The sequence below is a fragment of the Perca fluviatilis genome, chromosome 15, assembly GCF_010015445.1.
Source record: "Perca fluviatilis chromosome 15, GENO_Pfluv_1.0, whole genome shotgun sequence".
NCBI classification, from domain to species: Eukaryota; Metazoa; Chordata; class Actinopteri; order Perciformes; family Percidae; genus Perca; species Perca fluviatilis.
Genome location: NC_053126.1, coordinates 26929107 through 26952229, shown reverse-complemented (window position 1 = coordinate 26952229; position 23123 = coordinate 26929107). Strand labels below are relative to the sequence as shown.

Genomic DNA, 23123 nt, shown 5'->3' with positions numbered 1-23123 from the left:
TGCGATGGATATAGAGCTTGTAGAACTTGTAGCCTGATAGTAATTGTGTTGTTGTGTTTGTACATTTTATAGATGTATGGTGTTGAAACAAGGGGGCCGAAAATACAATTGAGGGGGCAAAGCCCCCTTTTGCCCCCTCGTGGCGCCGGGTGCGCAACCCAACATTTCTACTTACACAGAGTTTCGCTCTTTACTCTACTCCTTACCATGTTGCTTTTCATACTACATCATCTTACAGTGCCGCAGGCGAACAGTACAGCATCTGATGCTGAGCATCCCATATTGGCGCGGATGTGTGATCCAGCTTACTAATAGATGCAAACGGCCAAACGGCCAACTAGGAGGTAGTGTGGGGCCAACAACTGATAATGCCTATTTAATTAGCTGATAACATTCAAAGCAGGCACACAGAATGCTTCATGAATTAATAATGTAAAAAGACAAGTAGGGAATAATTTGATTTCATTGGGCTCTCAAAAAGTACATGCAGGTAAACATACTTTAAGGAAACTATTATCTCTTATTCCAAATGTAGTGATTCTTCTTTGTTTTGCCTCCGAGATGTCTACATTCTTCACAAACTACTTCAGAGTGCAGAGATCGATGAAGAAAAACCTTTCAAAAGATCTTAGGTCATACTGCTGTCTCAAAGGATTTCGCCTTATTCCCCTCCAAGCCTAAAAATCCATACATTAATCCTTATTCTGAATTTGATTGTGGTTTGAGTTTTCAAAGTTGTTGAGTCATGTGACTTCCATTGTAACATTTGTTTAGAAAAGTCAATTTCCAAAATCATTACAAAAGTAATACAATAGATATGCAGCCCTTCACGTTATACCAGCCACTTTTTAAAAATAAATTCAGATTTTCACAAGCATGACTTTTTTATTCTAAACATAATAAGTAAAATTCTATTGCACTTTAAAACACCACGTTTCAAGATGACAATCTTCACTAAGAGGGTGCAACATATCAAAATAGCTTTAAATACATGAAAAAATTAAATAAAAGCAATGCTCTGGAGTTTAATGTGTCCATTTTAATAATTATGTTTAATAATCTAGCAGCCTCTTCTTTACAGTTTTTGGTTAGTTGATTAATCTCGCAGATGCATAAACAGATTAGGTAAACCTTTAAATGTATACGAACACTGTGACAGGGCTATAGGACCACAGAGGTACACGATTTACTGTACATGTTGGGACAATTAATGCTGGTGGCTCACATTTTAATCAACCGTGAAACAAGTCACATATTGGCATGTGTGGTTTATCAGATGTAATGAATTCACACATAAGTGCATGATTGTATTGCATTGTCAAATATATCGCATATTAAGTATCATATTTTACACATGAAACATTTGTGAAATGACAGGTGATACATGTACTATTGTCGAAAAGGTATAATTGGCCACTTTTAGGTCAACACAATTGACACCTCATGAAATTTCATCATGTATCTATTTAAGTGTTTGTGGATCTAGTTATGCTTTCATATTACAGACAGTATACAGGATGTGTGCTGCATCTGCTAAGATGAACTGAACTGTGTGTGTGTGTTGTGTGTGTGTGTGTGTGTGTGTGTGTGTGTGTGTGTGTGTGTGTGTGTGTGTGTGTGTGTGTGTGTGTGTGTGTTTTCAGGGTGGTTACGCTGCCTACAGATATGCCCAGCCTACTGCTGCCACAGCTGCTGCATACAGTGACAGGTAAGAAGAAAGAAGTAATTAAAACCAGTTGAAACCAATATTAACCCTTTTTCTGGTAATAGGGTTGGGTACCAACACTGGTTATTTAATGAGCCATTCACACTTATTTGTACAGTTACTGCAGGATAATCCAAAACCATACTCGTTTATATTGTCCTCCTACCCAGCCCCCACCACGTACATTTGATATAACCGTAGTATCGAATTGCAACCACAATAGTAAGGCTCAAAACTCGTGGAGACCATGGAGTTGAATCGTTGAATCAATACCTACCTGAGAAACTCTCAACAAAAAACGGAACATTAGAAGCTTCCCCATTAATTACAGGGCCATTTCATTGAATTGCACTGCAGGATTTCCTTTCTATAAAAGAAATACAACAGAATCACAGCTCTGTTTCTAGAAAATATGCCTCGTGAACATTTGAAAAGGGCTTTTCAAATTAAAGGAGATGAAATAGTGGTTTCTAGGGCTGAAATTATATTAGAGGGTGTTTATCTCTCATATTTCCCTCCCCTCTTTGCTTATTATATATATATATTCAACACAATTAATAATTTGTGTGAAATGAAAGCACTGGTGTGAAATTTTAGGTTATAATTGCATGAAACTGCTTTTTGATGCATTACAGTTTTGTTATGAGCTGGGTTTGAATTAACAATCTTGGAGGGCAGAAATCCCATCCATGGCAGAAATGCCCATTCATTGGCATAATGTACAATTATTATGGAGAGGGCTTTGGCTCTAGACAATAGAACAGCTAATATATTAGCAGAAGAAGTAGATACACAGTAGTTTCACTTGAAAAGGAGCTATCATGCTTTCAAATGATGACAGTGGCTATATTAGCCAAGGGTGACTTAAGGGAGAGCCAAGTTTAGAAGTGGAGAAGATTTGTTCCCCAGCCTCAGTACTTTTATTCAGGACAGACATGGAAAACTGATACATGGGCAAAAGAAAAATAGGTTATATCTGAGGTCCTTCTTAAAACCTTTTTTTGTCAGTTGACAAAAATCTAGCTGATATTAAGAATATTAAGTAATAAGCCATAAAGAGAGAAGCATTTCCTGAAGAAAATGTGTAAGCCTTGATGCTGATTGATTCATGTCTGATTCACATTCTCATCAAATGAAAATTCATAATACACTGTGTTGGCTGTACTGACTGTGGTATGTACCAGGCCCCCAGAAAGTACACTCAGCCTTGCAGCCAATTTCTTACAGTGACCTCTTGTACGATAAACCCGGCGCCCAACAAAGGATTTTCCCCATAGGCCACTATTGTAAAAGAAACGTCTGTAAAACTCCTGCCAGGACACCTTAGACTGCAAACAAGGTCGATTATGACTCGTTCTATTATACATTTTAAATCCATGAACTTTTCATATTTGAAAAACGTCCCTTGAGCCAGGAAAAGCTATTTAAAAGCCTGTGACGTCACCAAAATGTAAAGTCTGTGGGCAGGGCCAGCGGGCATCACCGAAGTAACACCTTTTTTGGCGTATGCGCTAGGCGAGCAACTCTATTGAACTGAATAGGCGCCATTTTGGGATCTTGTATTCAGTTATTAATATACATTTATAGTCCGTACAGCTTGACATCACAGTTTGTGGTTACAGGTACAGCAGAGCTCACCAGACTGTGTGTAATGTGTAAAAGGATGCTCGTAGGGACAAACCCAGCAGTAGCCTACATTTCAGCTCAACCATGGGTGTATTATAAGAACTGAATACAGCGTGCGAGGCGGAGCCCCGTTCGTTCCAATGACAGTTGCTCATGGCACATAAAGGCATTATGGAGGCTGTCACTACCCAAAGTGAGTAGAGTGCAGATTTGAGTTGCGCATGCGTCACTTTGCGACAAGTAACCCATAGATATATACACCAAAGCCGGTAAATTCTTTGTATACACTATGCAAGTAACCTACAAGATGCTAACGGCGGTTTGAGCTAACGTTAGCAATCAAGTAGCCTACTAGATGCTAACGGCGTTTTGAGCTAACGTTAGCAATCAAGTAGCCTACTAGATGCTAATGGCGTTTTTAGCTAACGTTAGCAATCAAACAATCATAGATAGCTAAAACTTTTTGAAATGACTGCTAGCTACAAGTTAGCAATCAAACACAACATTGGCTGTCACTTGAATGGCGTTTTGAGCTAACGTTAGCAACCAAACAATCATAGATAGCTAAAACGTTTTAGAAATGATTTCCATCTTCTGTTATTGTATGTAAAGAGAAAAGTTTATTATTTTACAGATTTCACAAATTTCAGTAAGACACGTTATGCTGTAAACAGTTTAAATCTGAGCATGCGCAACTCACATTTGCACTCGACCAGAGCCGGTCTGACTCAGCTAACATCGGGTATGACACGTTATGCCGTAAACGGTTTAAATCTGAGCATGCGCTACTCAAATCTGCACTCTACTCACTTTGGGTAGTGACAGAGGCAACGTTTTGCGGCCCATGAAGCAGGCGCACTAGAGACCTCTGCCGGTTGAGCCAGCTACTTCTGGTTTAGCGCTCCACTAACTTGAATAGGAATTAAATGATTTAAGCGTGCGGCTCTTCTAGACTGTCCAAATGTTATCGGACCGAATGGATCAAATTCTGATAGCGAAACAAGTCATTGTGCGGCAAAAAAAATTATCCACTGATTTACTGAGTTGTGCCTTTTGCCATGTAAGTCCATGGGAAAAAGTCTTCTGGGGCAAGAGGACATCATGTGACGGCCCAGGAGTTGCAATTTCACCGTTTGGCCCCTATGCTACGTAATTTGCTTCAAAGCCCGGCACGCTTCCTGGGCTCTACGGAGCTGTTTGTGTTGCTGTGTCTGCTTGTTGTGTAAATAGGCAACTGTTTGCTAACATCTTCACCAATTATTTTATAAGTTGATAATATATCAGATGTTATTTGTTCAGCTTGTTCAAGTGGCCAAACAATCAATGAATTGAGCTTTAAACAAGCACTGAGCGCCGGTTTGATGTTTCGCATAGGTCTGGTGTGGCTTTGAGGGCTTGCTTGTGTACCTGTGTGGCCTTGATGCACCCATCTGTGGTGCCAGTGTGGCCCCATGTTTATGCCACAAGGGTCACAGATGGGAAGCACCAACAGCTGCTTTCAGGAGGCCTGACCAGTCCCAGTCTGGCTCATGTGGCATACAGACCAATGCAAATGCAATGCAGCCACTCATGAAGATATGCTCATTCGAGCACATTATGAGCATTCACAAATTACTACACACATGCACATGGGTGAGCACAGACTTTTTACCAGAGCAGCACTTTTCCTAAATTCAGTAATTAAGTACTATTTGTACCATGCACCACATGCATGTTGACATCTTTTGGTCGCTATATTTAAATTTGCTTTTAAAAAGAATGCCCCAGCAAGTATTTTTGTGTTCTTCTTCAAGGCATAGTTCTTAAACAGCAGATACATAATTGACCTTGGAAGCAATGAGCAAATGAGTAAAAAAGTAAGAACTACTGGGAACTATCTTACAATCCATAATGCCATCATGGCGGGATAACCTTTTGAAAATAGGCCTCAATAGTCACCTAAAAACTCCCAGTTAAACAAGCTAAATGCCTTGATTGTGGTCTTAAAGCACATTTTGACTCTATCTGCCACTTAAGTCCAACAGAAATATCTCAACAATTGGATGGATTGCCAATAAATTCTCTACATTAATTCATGGTGCTCAGAGTATACATCCTAAAGACTTTGGTGATTCCCTGACGTTTCCTCTCGCGCCACCATGAGGTTGACATTTGTGGTTCAGGGTGAAATGTCTCAGCAACTATTGGATGGATTGCAATGGTATGTGACATTCATGTTACTGTGAATTTGTTTTAACTTTGGTGATGCCTTAACTTTTCATCTAGCACCATCATCAGGTCAGAACTTGAATTGCCCCAATTCTTTGGCAAATTACCCATCAGCCTCAGCTGTACTTTGTATTTTGTGCTAATTAGCAAAATGGTAGATGATGAACATGGTTAACATTATGTTAAACATTATCCCTGTATAACATCAGTGTGTTAGCATTGTCATAGTGAGTATGTTGGTGTTAGCATTTTGCTCAAAGCCCTACTGTACAGTGTAAGTGCAGTCTGACAGAACTGCTAATATGACTTCAGCTTCATACACAATGCACAGCCATGAGAGCTCTTCTCTCAGAAAGACAGTGCTTGCTGCTTATCTAAAAGAAAACTCCCTCAAAATAAAATAAATTGGTTATTATTCTGCAACATGACCAAGAAAACTGCAGTCTGAGGTCATCAGACTGCACTACTTTAGATGTTTAAAAGACAATATTATAGTTACATAACTGTGTACGTCTTTGGAAAGATTTCTTCCTTCACTCCATCCAAAAACCTTGTGCATTTGACCAGGCTTGGCTCCCAACCGTTTCGTAGAGCTGTTGAAAATGTTGTTTCCATGTTTATCTTTTCACCTCAGGGTCATTTAAAAATGCATTTGACTCAAATTGCATTTGAATTTATGTTGTACTTGCAGCTTACCACACACTCTCTCTCTATCTCTCTCTCTCTCACACACACACACACACACACACACATACACTGATGATGGGTTAGGGCTCTGCGCTGTGAGATAAGATAGGTCAAATGCGGCGCTGGGCTGAGTGTGGGTGTTGGGGGGGCTGCATGGTGAATAGCAATGTCCAAAACTAATCGGGATTAACTTCTAATCGCTTCAACCACTGGGCCGCTATGCAAATCAGCTCAATTATGGGCACAGGCCTAGGCCCCTGATTGGCCCTTATCATGACTGGGCGAGGGCACAGAGGGGAGAAAGGGAGAAGGGGGTGGACTGGTTGGCCACGGCATGGCTGCTCACTTGAATAAACAATGCTGCTGTCTATTTCTTTCTAAAAATAGAAATCTTGTTGATTCTCTATTCTTTGATTGTTGACATATTTAGTCTATTTTCATGATGCTTTGTGGTTTTTATTTTTATCTTTATATCATGTTAACTCTGAGTGAGTCTTTCTTGGCAGATTCTCTCTGACTGTTTCCTAGACTATTTAATCACAACCCTTGGGATTATTTATTTGAATGGGTCTACTCTGTACACAGGAGGTGGACATAAAATGAAAAGTAAAATGTTGGTCCACTCAAAGCTCTTCCACACGATGTCCAATAATGACCTGTGTTTAATCTAAAATAATCTGGCCTGTTGTAATTATGTCCACCCCTAGCTGTGATGTAGTTTGATACTACACTGCCACTATAGTCTTACATAGCCAGACCTATCTCCAAAGTGCTGTGTTGAGTTCAAATTATGACAATAAATTATGATACATTTTGATTCACAACTATTAAGGATGAGTCACTATCTTATCAATTGAGGTAGTTAGAATATCCATGTTTTACAAACTTTTCACTCATTATTTCCAGGTTTCTTTTTAGTTTTTGTTAAAGAATAGCAAAACCAATATGTCCATTCCAACACTTTTGTACTGTGAGTTATAATTAAAATTGCACCCTCAAGGGACTACCAGTGAGGCTTTATCATGAGCCTCAATGTGCTGAACAATGAGATAAAATAGCATATAACGCTTCATAGAGCTGCAGACTTGATACTTCTCATTATGAATTCGATATCTCTAATTTATAATGACTTTTTGTTGACATGATAGTCATTAACATGTCTATGTGCTAATAAAATGTAACCCACCTCCATATTCATATGTAATCCCGCTGTAGGCTATATCACAATATATTTGGTAAGTAAATCAAGGAAGAACTAATGTGTAGTCATTTGCAGTCTCCTCATCAGTGCCAGGATGTAATATGATTTAACCATTATCTGTTATCTTATGTATTTCTACAGTTACGGACGAGTATATGCTGCCGACCCCTACAACCACACACTCACTCCAGCAGCCACATACAGCGTTGGTGCCATGGTAAGACTATCATGCCTGCGACACATCTCTGTTCGACATTCCTGGTCCTCTTCAGACCATGCATCATTCCACTTCCTTATCTGCAAAGTATCTCACTAACAACTTTTTACTTTTTAATTTCCAAAAATGTGTCTCCAAGATACACATTGAAATTGAGCTTGCGTGTCTTGCATGTCACATGCTTGTACATTGTTTAGAGCTGCACTTGGTGCATAGGCTTGAGTGGAGTGAGACTAACTGACCAATCCTCACAGCATATGGTGTGGTTGAGTAGGGTGATGGCAACATAAGCCTGATAATTAACTACAGCAACTTTTGAGTTTTAGTGGCCATATTTATATTAAAACATTAAAAAGTATAAAAAGATGTATGATCACGATAGGTAGTCTTAGGTAGCCCTGTCATATGCCAAGATAACCAACATATTTTAACTAAAATAATTAAATGAAGGTTCAATGCAGTTCTATGGGATGCTTCACCTTGGTATTGTTGGCATGGTAGGCCTTAACAAATTGTCATTAAGGTGGAACTAAATTTGCCCATAAGGCCTTCAAAGGGGTCAGTCATCTTCGCAGTTGGTGGTCTGTGAAGGGAAATCATTTTGCCTTGTATCCGTGATCTCATTGTTTTTGCCACTACTCAAAACTCATGACCATGGGTGAGATTTGGATTGGATGATGAATCCAGAATCAGAAAGGAGTTTATTGCAACAATAATTACCCTACTTGGTGCCTTCCTGCCTTGGTGATGATTGGTGCATACACACACAAACAAACATATTAAACATTAATAAGAACAAACAATCAATACAGAAACAGAGACAGATATATACAAAATAGCTGTTTATGCAGTTTAAGCACTGTGTGCAATGGGCAGATGCATAGTCCAGGATGGAGGTTAGTGCAAAGTGTAGTAACTAGGGGTGAGGGGTTGAGTGTCAGCGACAGTGCGGGACTAGGGCCTTGGTGGTGAGGCTCACTGCAGAGGGGAAGAAACAGTTTTTAAGGCATGAGGTTTTGGTCCTGATCGAACACAGCCTCCTGCCAGAGGGGAGAGGTTCAAAGAGTTTGCGCCCGGGTTGTGAGAGCAATCGGCAACAATCTTTTCAGCCCGCCTCTGCGTCCTGGAGGCCTACAGGTCCTGGAGAAATGGCAGATTGCAGCCAATTACCTTCTGAGCACAGCGGATGATACGCTGCACTCTGCCTCAATGATGGATTCAGGAGCTTGACAGACTGGTGACTGGAGGTGCAGCTGTTGGTGTACAAGGAGAAGAGCAGAGGGGAAAGGACACAGCCTTGAGGGGAACCGGTGCTGATGGTCAGAGAGTCAGAGATGTGTTTCCCCCAGCTTCACGCGCTTTTCGGTCAGATAGGAAGTCTATGATCCACGTGCAGGTGGAGTCAGGCACATGCAGCTGGGACAACTTGTCCTGCAGCAGAGTTGGGAGGATGGTGTTGAAGGCAGAGCTGAAGTCCACAAACAGGATCCTGGTGTAAGTTCCTGAGGAGTCCAGGTGCCGGAGGATGAAATGAAGAGCCATGTTGACTGCATCAGAGGGTCCAGGAACGGGTTGGTGAGGGTTTTGAGATAAGCCAGAACAAGGCGCTCAAAAGACTTGATAACCACAGAGATCATGGCGACGGATCCAAAACATTCTCCTCTCTGGTTGAACATTTAATAAACTGTTTGTATTTGGGGAGTTCATGGAGGGATTACCTTTGTTGAAGTCACCTAGCATAATAACAAGGGAGTCCGGGTTATTCCGCTCCACACACAGTATCTGGTCTGCGAGCTTGCGAGCTTCACCTTCAAGCTGAGCTCCCTCTTCACCACAGCAGTGCGGTACAGCCTCTGCAGTAATTGTGTTTCATCTAAACCATCACTCGTGAACAAGACTCCAAGTTACTTAGGCCCCTTTTGCACTGCAATCCTGAACTCATACCTGGAGGAGCTGTATGTGAGAATGCAAATGCCCGAATCAGATGGACTGGACATTAGACTGATTTTACCCTGCTAGCTACCAAGTACATAGTCTGTGTAATGTCTGATTGAACCCAGGTGTGAACAGAGCAGCTCATTGTCATTTACAGCAAGCAGGCATGTTGATGGTGTTTCATGCGGCTGGTGTGAAACCGGAAGAGAACAATCATCTGAGGATGGAGGGTACTTTACACGAAGACGGCAACAAAAATGTCTAACTGGAGAGACTATGACATTCGAAATCTTCTGTAAGTAAGGGCCGTCAAAGAAATTCAAGGAATGAAGCAAAGCCTAAACCAGAGAGTGAAAACACATCTGACACTGGCAATCTCCTGTTGTGGGCTACATGTGTGAAGGGGAAACTCTGCAGAATGTCCGGACTTGATTCGTCATTGTCCGGAGTTCATATGAGAAAACGGCTTTAAAGTCCTTCACTCTCTGCACCGGACGTTGTGGACTGATGAACTACGCTATCTGCAAAACGCAGAGATCCAGTCCTGAGGTCATCATTTTGGACACTCTCCGTCCATTCTGTCCATGAAAATCTCCAGCAGAATCGGTCCAATGGCCATGGGGAACAATCCTTGAATTTTTTCCAAAAATATGGACACAACGTTAAATAAGACATGCAGCCCATACTCCTGAAGAACTCCCCAAAAAACAACCTGGGGGACATAGCCTTTTTCAAGGCTACAAAGCACAGGTAGACTGGACTAGGCAAACTCCCCTCCAGTATCCTGACAAGTAAAGAGCTGGTCCACTGTTCCAGGACCAGGATGGAATTCACATCCCTCCTTCTAAAACTGAGATCTGACTAAGGCCACTTTACTACTTTCAATCGAGCTCTATCACTTTCTAAAAGTAAATGACCCCTTGGCCTGTGCCCAGAAGGCTTGTTAAGGTAATCCATTCTTTAAGCCCAATTTATGCTCTGGCGTTAAATCTACACCGTAGGTATGTAGGTACATACGTAGGTACGTACGTAGGTACGTGTAGATCGGACCCTACACTGTAGTCTGACGTGCACTTCTCAAGAAATGAAACTACATGGATCGGCTATGCAGAACGCAACAACTCTGATTGGTCCGCTTGGCAGTGGCTTGGTAGAGTCGCAGTTCCCCCTGATTTCCGGGTTCTCCTTCAACCTCTTCCTTTAACTTTTCCTGCTACAGCTTTCCGACCATCAGAAAGCACAGGAAGACACTACGTTTCTCCGTCTAAGCCTCCAGAGTCGTACAATTCCAGTATTGAATCTGTTTATCAAACCAGAATCCTCTCAAGTCCCTTTAACATTTGCAAGTTATAAATAACTAAAATATGTGCAATCACCTGGTGAATGCAAAATGGGTATGGAGTGGCATTTCTGTAGCAGGTGCACAGCTTAACATATTAAATGTTAAGTATAAATTCTCTCTTTGCAATAATTCAATTACATTTTATTTAGAGTGTCAAATCATAATATATGTTATCTCAGGACACTTTACAGTTAGAGTAGGTCTAGACCACACCCAAGAGCAAGCATTTGGTGCGACCGTGGCGAGGAAATGTAAACTTCCTGTAAACAAACTGCACAATGCCAAGCACTCTGATAAGTAGCACTCATGACTCGAACTCATGTAGTCAAAAAAATTTACAAATATACTAAAACCAAATAATGGATCAGACTAACTATAGGCAAATATTCATTATTAAAAGAATGCTGATTTTGGATCAGGAGCAAAATAACAGGATTGGGACAGCCCTTTTTCTGACTGAAAGAAAGGCCCCTTTGGCCTGTGCCTGGTATGCCAATTTGTAGCGCTGTGCTTTGGGTCTTTGCCTGATTATTCTACCCTCTTTTTAAGAGACCATTGACTGTACGTAGATAAAAATCTTACAAGAGAGACAAAGTCGTCAGTGCAGGTACTCCGTTCAGGTTGCATACAGCCCTGACAACCTTTACCACTGAAACTACATGGCAGCCTTTATGTAGCAAAAAAAAATCTGCAAAGGCCTCGCCACACCACTTGCTACTGCTCGTTAAGCTCATATCTTCCATGATCCTAAGAAAATGGTTGATCATGCTTTTTTATAAATGAGTCTTTTTGTTCATGCGCTAGAAACAATTGCATTGTTAGCTATATATATTTAATTCCACCAACTGCACTCCCCAATCTCCACACGCTTCATCTCCTCCATACTGTCCCCCTCCCCCACCCCATTCTCTTCTTCAGTTGCTGTGCATAAGCTTTTCTGCAGCGCTGACATCTCCTCACTTAAACTTAATTGAATTTGTCTGTGCCGCTAACGGCAGTCCAAATGACACATTAATCCCGCCTGTAAAAGGTGATGAATGTCTTCATGCCTTGGCAGCCCAGTCCATGTTAGTTATTATATTTCTAATTTGGTGGATACCACCTCACCCCGCACTCCCTGGTAATGAAATAATTAGTCATTTTGATAATTAAATCCCTCGTGATGCCGCAGCCGCAGGGAGGAAGTGAGGAAGGAAAGGAGTGAGCAAGAAAGCTGTGTGGGCTGGAGGGAAAGATTTCCAAACTTACTGGTTAGCTACAAATCAACACCCTCCAAACTGTTTGCAAACAAAAGAAAATGACTTTCTTCAAATAAGGTTTAAAGTATTAGTCTAGTGTCAAATACAATATGCCACACCTAGCATTGTAAACACTTCTACTGCCTTCCATTTGCTGCTCTACAAGCTAAAAACATTTATTTTTTTAATTTAGGTTATATTTCTTAGTCTTTGCCATTATTTCTATTGTTATGATATTGTACATGTCTACATGGCCGACAATACATAATATGAAATGTGCCACAAATTGGTTAAGCATTTCTATTGAAGCCCTTTGCTAATGTTAAATTAGGTTTGAGCTATCACTAGGCTCTGCAGTATTAAGCTTTCCCAATTCCATTATTTGATTGCTCCCCACTCCTTGTTTTACCTGGCAATAGTTCCAGTCTGCCATAATGCTTATTTCTTTTCTGAGGATTAGGATCGAAAAAGCAAGGAAGGATCTTTGAGGAGACATGAACGAGGATACAGAGCAGCCTTTGTGGAAGTCTTTTACCAGAACGACACACCCCTTCAGTAGAAATCTGTCACCCCTGGATTCCTCCAGGCGCAGATGCACCATGTTCTGGCTGAACTGTGGTTTTTGTAAAACACTTTTCAAAATAAAACAGCCCGGTTTATGGTGATTTATGGGGAGTCTTGACTTCTCACAGCGAGACACGCGATCAGGCGCACGGAGAGAGAGAGACCGACAGATGGACAGAGAGAGACACACAAACACACAGCCACATATAGGCTACAATTACCACAGTTTTCCCCTGTCTCTTTCTATTAGAGAGAGCGAGAGAGAGAGAGAGAGAGAGAGAGAGAGAGAGAGAGAGAGAGACACGTGACTGATGCGTAGAAATACGGTGTATGAAAGGCCAGGCGCACGATCAGGCACGTATCTGCCCGGCCTATGCCGGAACGAACAAAATAACAAAAACTAGGAGGGAAAACGAGGCATTACAAAAAAACAATAACTAACTAAAACTGTAATGTCTGTTTGCAAAACTAAATAAAATAAAACGATTGAGTAACTGTCCTTAGTTTTCGTCTATGTCAATGTCTTTCATAGGGCAAATGACGTTATAGCTTTCAGAGTTGACATTTCCGACCAAAGACCTGTTTCATACAGTCTATGCCATAGTTTCCGACTGAGAACCCAGAAATTTGAACACAACATAGTCCGTGCCCCTCGCCTGACATCATGGTGGTACCGAAAGTCAGAAGAAAGCGGCAGAGTACTGTTTGATTATGACTATGTCAGATAAAAGCAAGTGCCTTGCAGTGGAAGGTGGTAAAATATGTGGACAATTTATTAAAGGGGAAAAATCCCACGAATTTGAAAGTACATTTGAGAAGCGCGCACAAGGAGGCTAACCTAGCTTACCTTAACAAGGTAAAGGAGAATGCAAAGCCCCCTCCCCCGAAACAGAAGCTAACCCCGGTACAGGGCATGGATGTATGGGTATGGGGCCAGGGCAACTACTGGAGGGCTTTCACCGGCGCCCCGATAGCTGCTGGCTAGTAAATACGCAGGAACACCAAAAGTGGGAGGAAGCGTGGGTTAATGTGTGTATTGATACTGGGATGTCTACACAACTGTGTGAGTCGATTGACTTCAAAAAGTGTGCCACTTCACTCGAACCAAAGTTCAAGCTCAGACACGCCTGGTGGAATTTAGGGGTTAGTGACAGCTGATCAGGCTGCTGCACAACACCACTGCAGTTTTTCTACCAAAGTGAACTGACAAATAACAGAATCAACCAAGTTTTAGATTTGATTCATTTTCTGATTAACCATGTGGTTAAAAATTGTGGATCTGTATTAACTGTAGGTCTGTGCAGATGCCTGTCAACAGGGGAAACATGCAGAGAGACAACAACAAAAAAAAGAAAGGTCTAATTTCTCCTAAAACGTGTGTCCTCGTTTCGTCTCTCCTCACATATTTTCCTGCATATCACCTCGTGTCTTCAGTGGGAGGGACTAAGTTGCAGAGAATAGAGGGAGGGAAACCTGGACGCATTAAAGGTAATTGGGATGTACCCTCTGTTTTTTCTAGTTCCACCAGTCTTACAATAGCCACTAATTAGCCTATCCTTTTGGTATCAAAAACCTTTCCACACCATTCTCTGACCTAATGCACCTTAACTGTCCCTGAATCCAACCCTTACCCAAGCAAGGAATAGATACTCAGCTGCCTAACCAGAGACTATGTAACGACATTGCAACCGCTACTGCTGCTTCTGGCGCAACTGGCTTTGCTGGGAAGCTTCATCTAAATGTCATGGCCTGCTCAGTAGTCTAGCGGCTCCAGCCACCATATACTTTTATGTCTAGTTCCACCAATCTTACAAATATCCACTAAATTAGCATCCTCACGTATCAGAAACGTTGTTACATGTACCCTGTCCCTTGAAATGTCTTACCAAAGAAAAGAACATGCTTTCAATATGAATTTGTCTGCGAGTGTAGGGTCTGTCGAGCGGGCGCAACTGGTGGTTTTGTTGAGTTGGGTCCTCGACACCGAGAAGCGTCAACAGTGTGTGTTCCAGCTTGACAGAACCACCTGCACCCACACCCCTCCTAAGCAAGAAAACACTGTTTGGTTAACATCTGTCTCTTAAGACACATGCTACCTGCGCTAGCAAAGGGCCTCTCCATGTCAGTCATCGAAAGCACCCTTACCATCAAATGATGGGACGTAGCCAACATCTCCACGCAACCAATCAAAGTCGAGGTTATTATCGCCTACGTTCTTCGATTGGGAAACCTTTGGGGCTCTCCTAAATATTGACAGATTTTCTAGACGAATGCAGTGCAGATAAAATGTTTCTAAAAGTAGGCGCAAACATGTATCACTGAGAATGTTTGGCCAGTTAGAACTCCACTCCTACTCTGAAAAGCTTGATAAATAGCATGGTAAAAAAAAAAAAGATTCATAAATGCAGTTTCATCTGGACACACACAACTTTCAACTGCAAATTTCACTGAAACGAACCGAGCACATTTTATTATATATCTAAAACGAATGTTGCTAACATCTCCATCTCAACCCAGTGAAAACAAGCATGGTCCATCCACAAGATTTAGCACCATCCTGATTCACATTCTGCTCAAAACCACCTTTGGACTTGATTTCTTTGATTCATCTTTTACTCCACTTTTTCACGATTGTATTGACTGGATTTTTTTCATATAGCAGTTGGCATGTACCCCTGGCATGAAGCGTCTCGCTGTGCTTGCTGCATGACGGTTGCTCCGGTCATTGGTCTTTTCATCCCCCATGGGTTTGCACTGGAATAACGGTAATGTTGAATCTCTAGTTGTAGTTTGTGCAGGACTAAGGGGGGCTAACGAGGGTTTGTGTGTGTGTGTGTGTTTCTGTGAATACGGATGTGCGTTTGTGCATTGTCGTGTATGTGCCTGTGTGTGCTTGTGTGTGTGTGTGTTTCTATGAATATGGATGTGTGTTTGTGCATTATCTTGTGTGTGTGTGTGTGTGTGTGTGTGTGTGTGTGTGTGTGTTTCAGAACGCGTTCACCCCACTGACAGATGCGAAAACTCGGAGCCATGCCGACGACGTGGGGCTAGTGCTGTCCTCTCTCCAGGCTAGTATATACCGGGGAGGCTACAGCCGCTTTGCACCCTATTAGCAACACCTGCAACCCATACTCAACCTTCCAACCGGACAGAAAGAAAGTGTGCGTGCGAGCGAGTGTGTGGGCGAATGAAAAACAACGGCGAGAATGAGTTATCCGAGGAGAGACGTTACCGAGGCCTGGGTATTGCAATACATGCAGTTTGTGGATCATTTCAGCATCTCCTAAGAGAGAAGTACAGAAAAACAAAAGAATACAACGACAGCTGATATTTTTCATCTTATACCTCAGATATTTTGTGCTGTGTATTTTGATATTGTGGGTTTTTAATTTCTAAAGATTTAAACCTAGATTATCAGCTGTAGAGGTTTTTTCCATGGTACTAATAGAGAGCTGCTAGAGTAATGATTAGGACACGAATGAAATATTTATCAGATTTCAAATTGTTAGGGCTTGTATAGAACTCCAACCCTGTAAGATAGGTCATAGTCACACTTTGGGGTTTTTATGTTTTGTAAGAGTGTTAAAGTGACTATGCTAGTCAGTGTTGTTGTTTTTCTTGTCTCAGCTTCCTTTGGCACTTCCTCTGTCCGTTTAGCAATGATAGCTTTTTAGTTTTCCCTTTGGTTTGGCAGGAAGTAAAGAAGCCGTGGGAAACACGAAGATAGTCTCTGAACCGGAAGAGAAGCTGAGAACAGCCATTATTGCTATTCCATCATCTTGACATGTCAACTTTTGTTATTTCTTACCTTAAGAAAAAGCTGTTTAACTTGTGACTGCAACTTTACTATTATATGTTTAGAGTTATTTCGCCAAAACCAAGATAATACTTCTTTCCCAAGACAAAATCCTATGTAGTGCCTGCATAGTCATGAAAACTGCATGTATTGTAGCCCAACTGCATTGAGTGCAACATGTGGTTTTCTCGTTTTGTAACATATAAAATAGCAGTGCATTCAAAAGGAAATAAAATGGTCGTTTAAGTTTGACTTTGTATCTCATAATTACAAAATCCCATCTCTGTTTCAAACATGAGCATTATCCAACGACATTCAAAGTCAATTCAATTGGGTTAAATTCAGATTGGCCCGTCGTGCATGTTGTTTAGCCTGGAAATAGATGTTGGAAAGTCAACTGTGATTAGTCTTGTCTGATTTGGTCTGAATATAGGATGGCAGCAACTTGAGACCAAGCTGATTCTATAGCAGTGCAATCTAATGAAACCGCTAGTCGCGTAACTTTGATATCTTTTAACCTGAACCCTATTTTCCTATGTTTTTTTTATGTCTAAGTGACTAGTGGGAACAATTTTTTTTTTTTTTAATTGGTCCAGTACAAAGCAAGACCGCTGCAGCGGCGAAACAAGCTACAATGTAATGTTAATGGGCAATTGCGCACCTTCAATTTCCGTCCACTAAAAGTGCTGTTTTTGCCACTGACATTCTCTAAGTGTCTGACAACATTATGAAAATGATTCCTGCAGAGATAGACCTTTCCGTTTAAGAGTAAGATCCGTTTTGTTTAACATGTAACAGTCCCCAAAAAAATTGTGAGTTTGGACGATTTCTGAGCTGTTTCTGGTTAAACAAAACCAATCTTACTCTTTAACAAAAAGGTCTATGTCTGTTGGGATCCTTTGCATAATGTTGTTTGACAATTATAACAATCTGAGCCTGTCAGTGGCAAAAACAGAACTTTTAGTGGATGAAAATTTGCCCTATAGGGTTACATTGCAGCTCAGTTCACAGCTGCGGTTACAGCGTTCTCGCTCAATACTGGACCAATTCCAGAGGTCTTTGTTCACATTAGTCACTTAGACACCACTGAATGTTGAAACATGCCTAAATTACCCTTAAACATCTTACTGCACAACTATTACACTCCACACATCCAACACACTCACACAGCACACTCCAACAGCAAAACGTAGCTGTTGATTTTATGCAAAACCTCAATGTGCCCGATTAGCACAGCAACTCACAACATCAGTTCATATGGCCACATTGATTAGACAGTCTAACAATAATTACTCAAGGTGAACATCTCGTAATTATAAGATACTAAGTCATAACTACAAGATGAGTTCTCCAGTTTTTTTGGGTTTTTTTATCCTTTGGTGATAATGCGTTTTCATGTTTGATGTTTCTATAGTTCTGACAAAAATGCAACAAGTTTCTCTAATAAGGGCATTTCTGCTTTTTCATAAGTTATCGTGAGGTAATGGGGTAATCGAGTCACAATTGCTTTATAAAAAAAAAATACAACTACAGCAAGTATTAGCAGTCACAGCTGCTCTGAGCTTCCTGAGATAGTCAAAGTGTAGTTTAGTTTACTTTGTAGGGAGAGAATGGTGTGAGTCAGCACCTTATTCAGCCTGTATGTTTATTGACTGAATAATGTGGTTATGTCTTACATCACTTCAAGCCAAAGCTTCTGACGGACATATCAGGCGTGTTAATGTGTATAGTAAAGATTCTACATAGATATGAGATGAGAAAAAAAGACTTGCCATGGCAACCAAACTGTTCAACCATTTCATTGCGTTGCCCACATGCTGTGATATGAAAAATATTAGGGCCACATAAAAAAAAAAAAAGATTTGGTAATATGACTTAGGATAATTGCAGAATTCTAAGGAAAAAGTCAGGATCCTGGGGAAGAAAGTCAAACTTGATCATAGAATTCAAACTTAGGATCCTAAGATGAACTGTTCTGTGGCACTAATCCTCTTCCGTACTGAGTAGTGTTGGCATCCAGAAGTAGATGTTTTTTTATATACACTTCCAATATATTCATTGGTATAATTGATGATTTTTATATATCAGGAGAGATTTAAAAAATTATATATATAGCAGTGGCCAAAGCCACTGTGCCTATTTTATCTCTTTGTTAATTTTGTTTTGCCTTGATTTTTGTTAAGTTTTTTTCATTATTAAAATTGAAGGGTATACAATACAGTACAATAATCCAACAATGTATTATATTTGAACTGTGCAGTGAAGATGTTCTCTTATATGAAATACACAATAGTATCATGTTTTAGATTTAGAAGAGTAGAAGAGTTGTTAGGGCGAGCTATCTCATTTTCTATCAAATCATATTCTGATTTTTATTAACTCTTTACAAATAATGTAATCACAATGTAGATACTCGCATTCATCAATATTTTTTGTCAACTGTACCATTTTGCACATGCAACTCGTCATTTTCAGATAAAACCTTAGACATATCAGTGCTGTAGTTGTAATTTATTTTTAAAAATTTTTTTTTATATCAGTTCTGTATTTTCTGATTCCTTCTCTTTTACTCTCATGTCCTTCTTAATGTAACATCCTTTCTGTTATTTTGAACCTTTACTAAAATTAACTGTTTGAATATTATAATACTAAATAAATATGAGAAATAAATGATTTGTGAACAGGCTAATCTACAGTATGATGTAAATAGAACTTAATGGAATAAATTTTGCAGTGTATTTGAAAAGCACTACATGGGCAACAGGAGCTCTGCTACGGCTGCATTGCAAGCCAGCCTACGGGCCGCTTCCTGTGCCACATTCTGTTTACAGCTAATCCCAATTAGTCGTGTTGTTACATATCTCCCTTTTTTTGTATTTATAACTAATTAGATAGGGACAACTCTCAGATGCATCACATAAAAAAAAAAAAAAAAGGCAGCAGTAAGAGCTCCGGGGCCGCTCTGTGTCCGTGTGTGTCCATCAGAAACTGGACAACTCGTAGTCCTCACTATGCTGAATGTCTGACTCCGCAACCACTTTATACAAGCTCTGCTTCCAGTAGGTGTTGTGGTTCAAAACAAGGCTTCCTACCTAGTCATTGTATGTGCATGTAGTATGGTTCTTCCACAAATCAATAACCATCAATAAAGTTTTGTTTTCTCAAGATGTTCTCGTCTGCTTCCTCTTTTGAAAGCTTTGAAGTGAAGAGATCCTCGAGGACTTAATAGCAAAAACAGCCAGATCGCATTTAGTCTGGTCCATTGTCCTAGCCTGACAAGCCAGACCCACATCCAGATGTTGGGTCTGGGAACTCACCATTGACGGGGCTCAATCCGAGAGGCGGGATAAACGGTTGTCTTTCAAATTCCCTCTGCACGCAATAGGATAGCGCTACAACCAGGCAGAGCAACGAAGAAGGTAGCGGAGCTAGTTGATAGATTCAACTTTTGCCGTATCCGGTCGGCAAAACTCCGAACACATCTTCCCTTTTTTAAGAATGACTTCTGTGTTGTTCTTTGTTCTTTTCTCAAAGAAAAGCTTAACTACAAGTCTTCCAGAAGACCGCTGTTCACCTGCAGCAGCAGCCATAAGCCCCGCCCACCGACTCTATACACGATGTGATTGGCCTGACCAGAGTTTGGTTTTTCCAGATCGCAAGCCAACGGAGAGTGCCTAGACCCCCCCCTGGCTGCAAATTAAATTTGCTGCCGCTAGGGTGCGTCTAGATTTCTAGGCTACCGTTGTCTCTCTTCTGCAAATTTGAGCTACTGTATGAGAGCTGCAATGAGGGTTGGGTTGAGTTTTATGGTGGTGCTGTATTGGTAACGCAAGTACAAAAACATGAATCAATGTTGACTGTGTATGTGTGTGCGTGGGAACCTACCTACTAGCGGGGCGGGCAGTTCTTGTGCATACTAAATATAATTGAGTCCTGCCTGCGCCCCTGTTTGCAAGGGAAACGACCAATCAGAGCCAAGGATTCTCTAACGCGGTGTCAGTGAGAGCTTGTGAACTCCGATCAAACTGTCAAACTAGGCAGCGGTCACATTTGAACCAAGATTCTGAGTTTGTCAAACACCAAACGTTGTAAACAAATGTCACATGTGAACTATGCCACTGCATTAACAGTATTTATTCATAAATGTGCAATAACCGCATCTATTTTTCGTGCAATAACCTTTTTATATGTTGCCGTTCAATATATGCAATATTAATTTATGCTGCCTTAAATATTTATGCTGCCTTTAAACTCCTTTTTTGTCATATTTTAATGTTAAAATAACACTGTAGCATTACTATATATATCTATATATATATATATAAAAGATCAGAATGCTCCTTTGTTATTAAATGCCTGAGCTTGTAATTAAAACTCATTGATATAGTGCTGGTTTCATGTCAGTTTCAATACATTTTACACTCCACATTGGACTGTACAGATCATTTTGTTCATGTTAAATGTTTTCACGTCTTTGAAGGTTAGGCTATATTAGATATGGTATAAATAAATAAATAACTCATACATAAATGTGTATCCATGTAGCTGCTTTTTAATGCATTTACTGAGCAAATGCTCTGCCAACCTGCGGTACACCATCAGACGAAACGAAGGAGGGACACCAGCCATTATTCATCATTTCACCTCGTTGGAAGTGAAGTACTTTGGGATCAAGTGAAATATGCATGTCATCCCTGCTTCCTAATTGAAGCAAAGAGAAGAATTACTCTCTGTCTGATTTTGATTAGTGTCATTAGAAAAATTTAGCCAGGGGGTTAGGCAGAAAGATAAGCAATATAAATGTTTAAACTTGATGTAGGGTTGGCATTACCGAAGGTAATTATGTCTCGCTAGCGCAGAAACAGGTGATCCATAATTAATGCATATCAGGTCACGTGATGGAGATGTAATTTAAACTGCTTTTTAATGCTGCAATTCAGGATAAAAATATTGAGAGAGAAAGAGAGAGTTTTTATTCCATTCCTCCTCTCTGATAAGAGACACAGGCACTGAGCATCTCTGGGATTTAACTTTATTAGAGTTTCTCATATATGTGCACTACAACATCAACTATACTGTATAATGTGTGTGTGTGTGTGTGTGTGTGTGTGTGTGTGTGTGTGTGTGTGTGTGTGTGTGTGTGTGTGTGTGTGTGTGTGTGTGTGTGTGTGCGTGTGCGTGTGTTCGCGCGTGTTATTACACTGCAGCATTGTCAGACTTGGTCTTTCTGTAGTGACCCGCACCAACATGGTGTGCAAATTATCAAACTGAACATTTTTATTTTTCATATGAATAATCCATAAATAGTGTTACACTGGCCATATGATATTGTTACTGATACTGATATGACCAGATATATTAAAACATACAGTAAGGCTTAATTTCACAGGATCCTGTATTTTTTTAATGGAATAGAAGGGGCCAGTTTTGTTATGAGAGACAGACATAAAACAAGATCCTTTAATTCTAGTAATTAAGAAAGAACTATGAAATGTGTTTAAAATAATCATAAACTGCACTCTACAAGTACTGTAATTAATAGCAAGTAGAAATAAACAGTGTTGGGCAAGTTACTTCCAAAATGTAATACATTATAGATTACTAGTTACTGTCATTTAAGAGTAATTAGTTATATTACAGTATTACTGTCTCTGAATTGTAACACTGCTTTTGCGGTATTTTTTTTTTTTTTTTCAAAAAAAAAAGAGAAGGGAAAGTGGAGAAAAGTTTGGACACACCTTCTCATTCAATGTGTTTCTTTATTTTCATGACTATTTACATTGTAGATTCTCACTGAAGGCGTCAAAACTATGAATGAACACATTATTTTTTTTAATGTCTTATATTTTAGATTCCTCAAAGTAGCCTGCTTTGCTTTTTTGATAACTCTGCAAACCCTTGGTGTTCTCTCAATGAGCTTCGTGATGTATTCACCTGAAATGGTTTTCACTTCACAGGTGTGCTTTGTCAGGGTTAATTAGTGGAATTTTTTCCCTTATTAATTAAAAAAAGCAAAGGGTGGCTTCTTTGAAGAATCTAAAATATAAGACATGTTTTCAGTTATTTCACACTTTTTTGTTAAGTACATAATTCCATATGTGTTCATTCATAGTTTTGATGCCTTCAGTGAGAATCTACAATGTAAATAGTCATGAAAATAAATTGTGAATTTCACCACCGGATCACCGCGCCGTCACCTGTTGGGACACAGATGTTGTCCGTACCATCTCTGGTTCTGGCTCTGACCACGGGAACAGTGACGGGGCAGCACCTCGCTTCAACGCAGCGTAATAACTCCTGAAAATAATGTCCATCTTGCAAATGTATCGGTCTCTGCAGTCATCTCAACCATCGAATTCCAGCAACAGGAAATAATACTCGCAGCTTTTTTTCCCTGTGAAGAAATGTTTCGCTGTGTTGGTGAATTCTTAAAAAAATAAAACACCACTAAATGTTGCATTAAAATGCGTTGTAACTCGCGGTACTGAGACTGTAACGGGTATAATATTACCAAAACGTAATTAGCAATGCGTTATATTACTCCGTTACAGCAAAAAGGAATACATTACTGTTATTGTGTTACTTTTGTAACGCATTACTCCCA

The 23123-nt window shown here is 40.3% G+C and overlaps 1 protein-coding gene across 13 annotated transcripts in view; it reads left to right on the top strand.

The window, feature by feature from the left end:
• rbfox1 (RNA binding fox-1 homolog 1) overlaps positions 1–19686 on the top strand; it is a 384783-nt gene extending 365097 nt beyond the window's left edge. For 6 of the 13 annotated variants that reach the window (XM_039824786.1, XM_039824787.1, XM_039824784.1 and 3 more), the window contains 3 exons: positions 1644–1708; positions 7569–7644; positions 15714–19686. In XM_039824786.1, the coding sequence (XP_039680720.1) occupies positions 1644–1708; positions 7569–7644; positions 15714–15836 (264 nt within the window). In that variant the 3' untranslated portion in view covers positions 15837–19686. Of the gene's footprint in view, positions 1–1643; positions 1709–7568; positions 7645–14157; positions 14212–15382; positions 15489–15713 lie in introns of all 13 variants that reach the window. The other 7 variants (XM_039824793.1, XM_039824789.1, XM_039824796.1 and 4 more) reach the window with 5 other exon arrangements.
• Positions 19687–23123: the final 3437 nt, after the last annotated feature.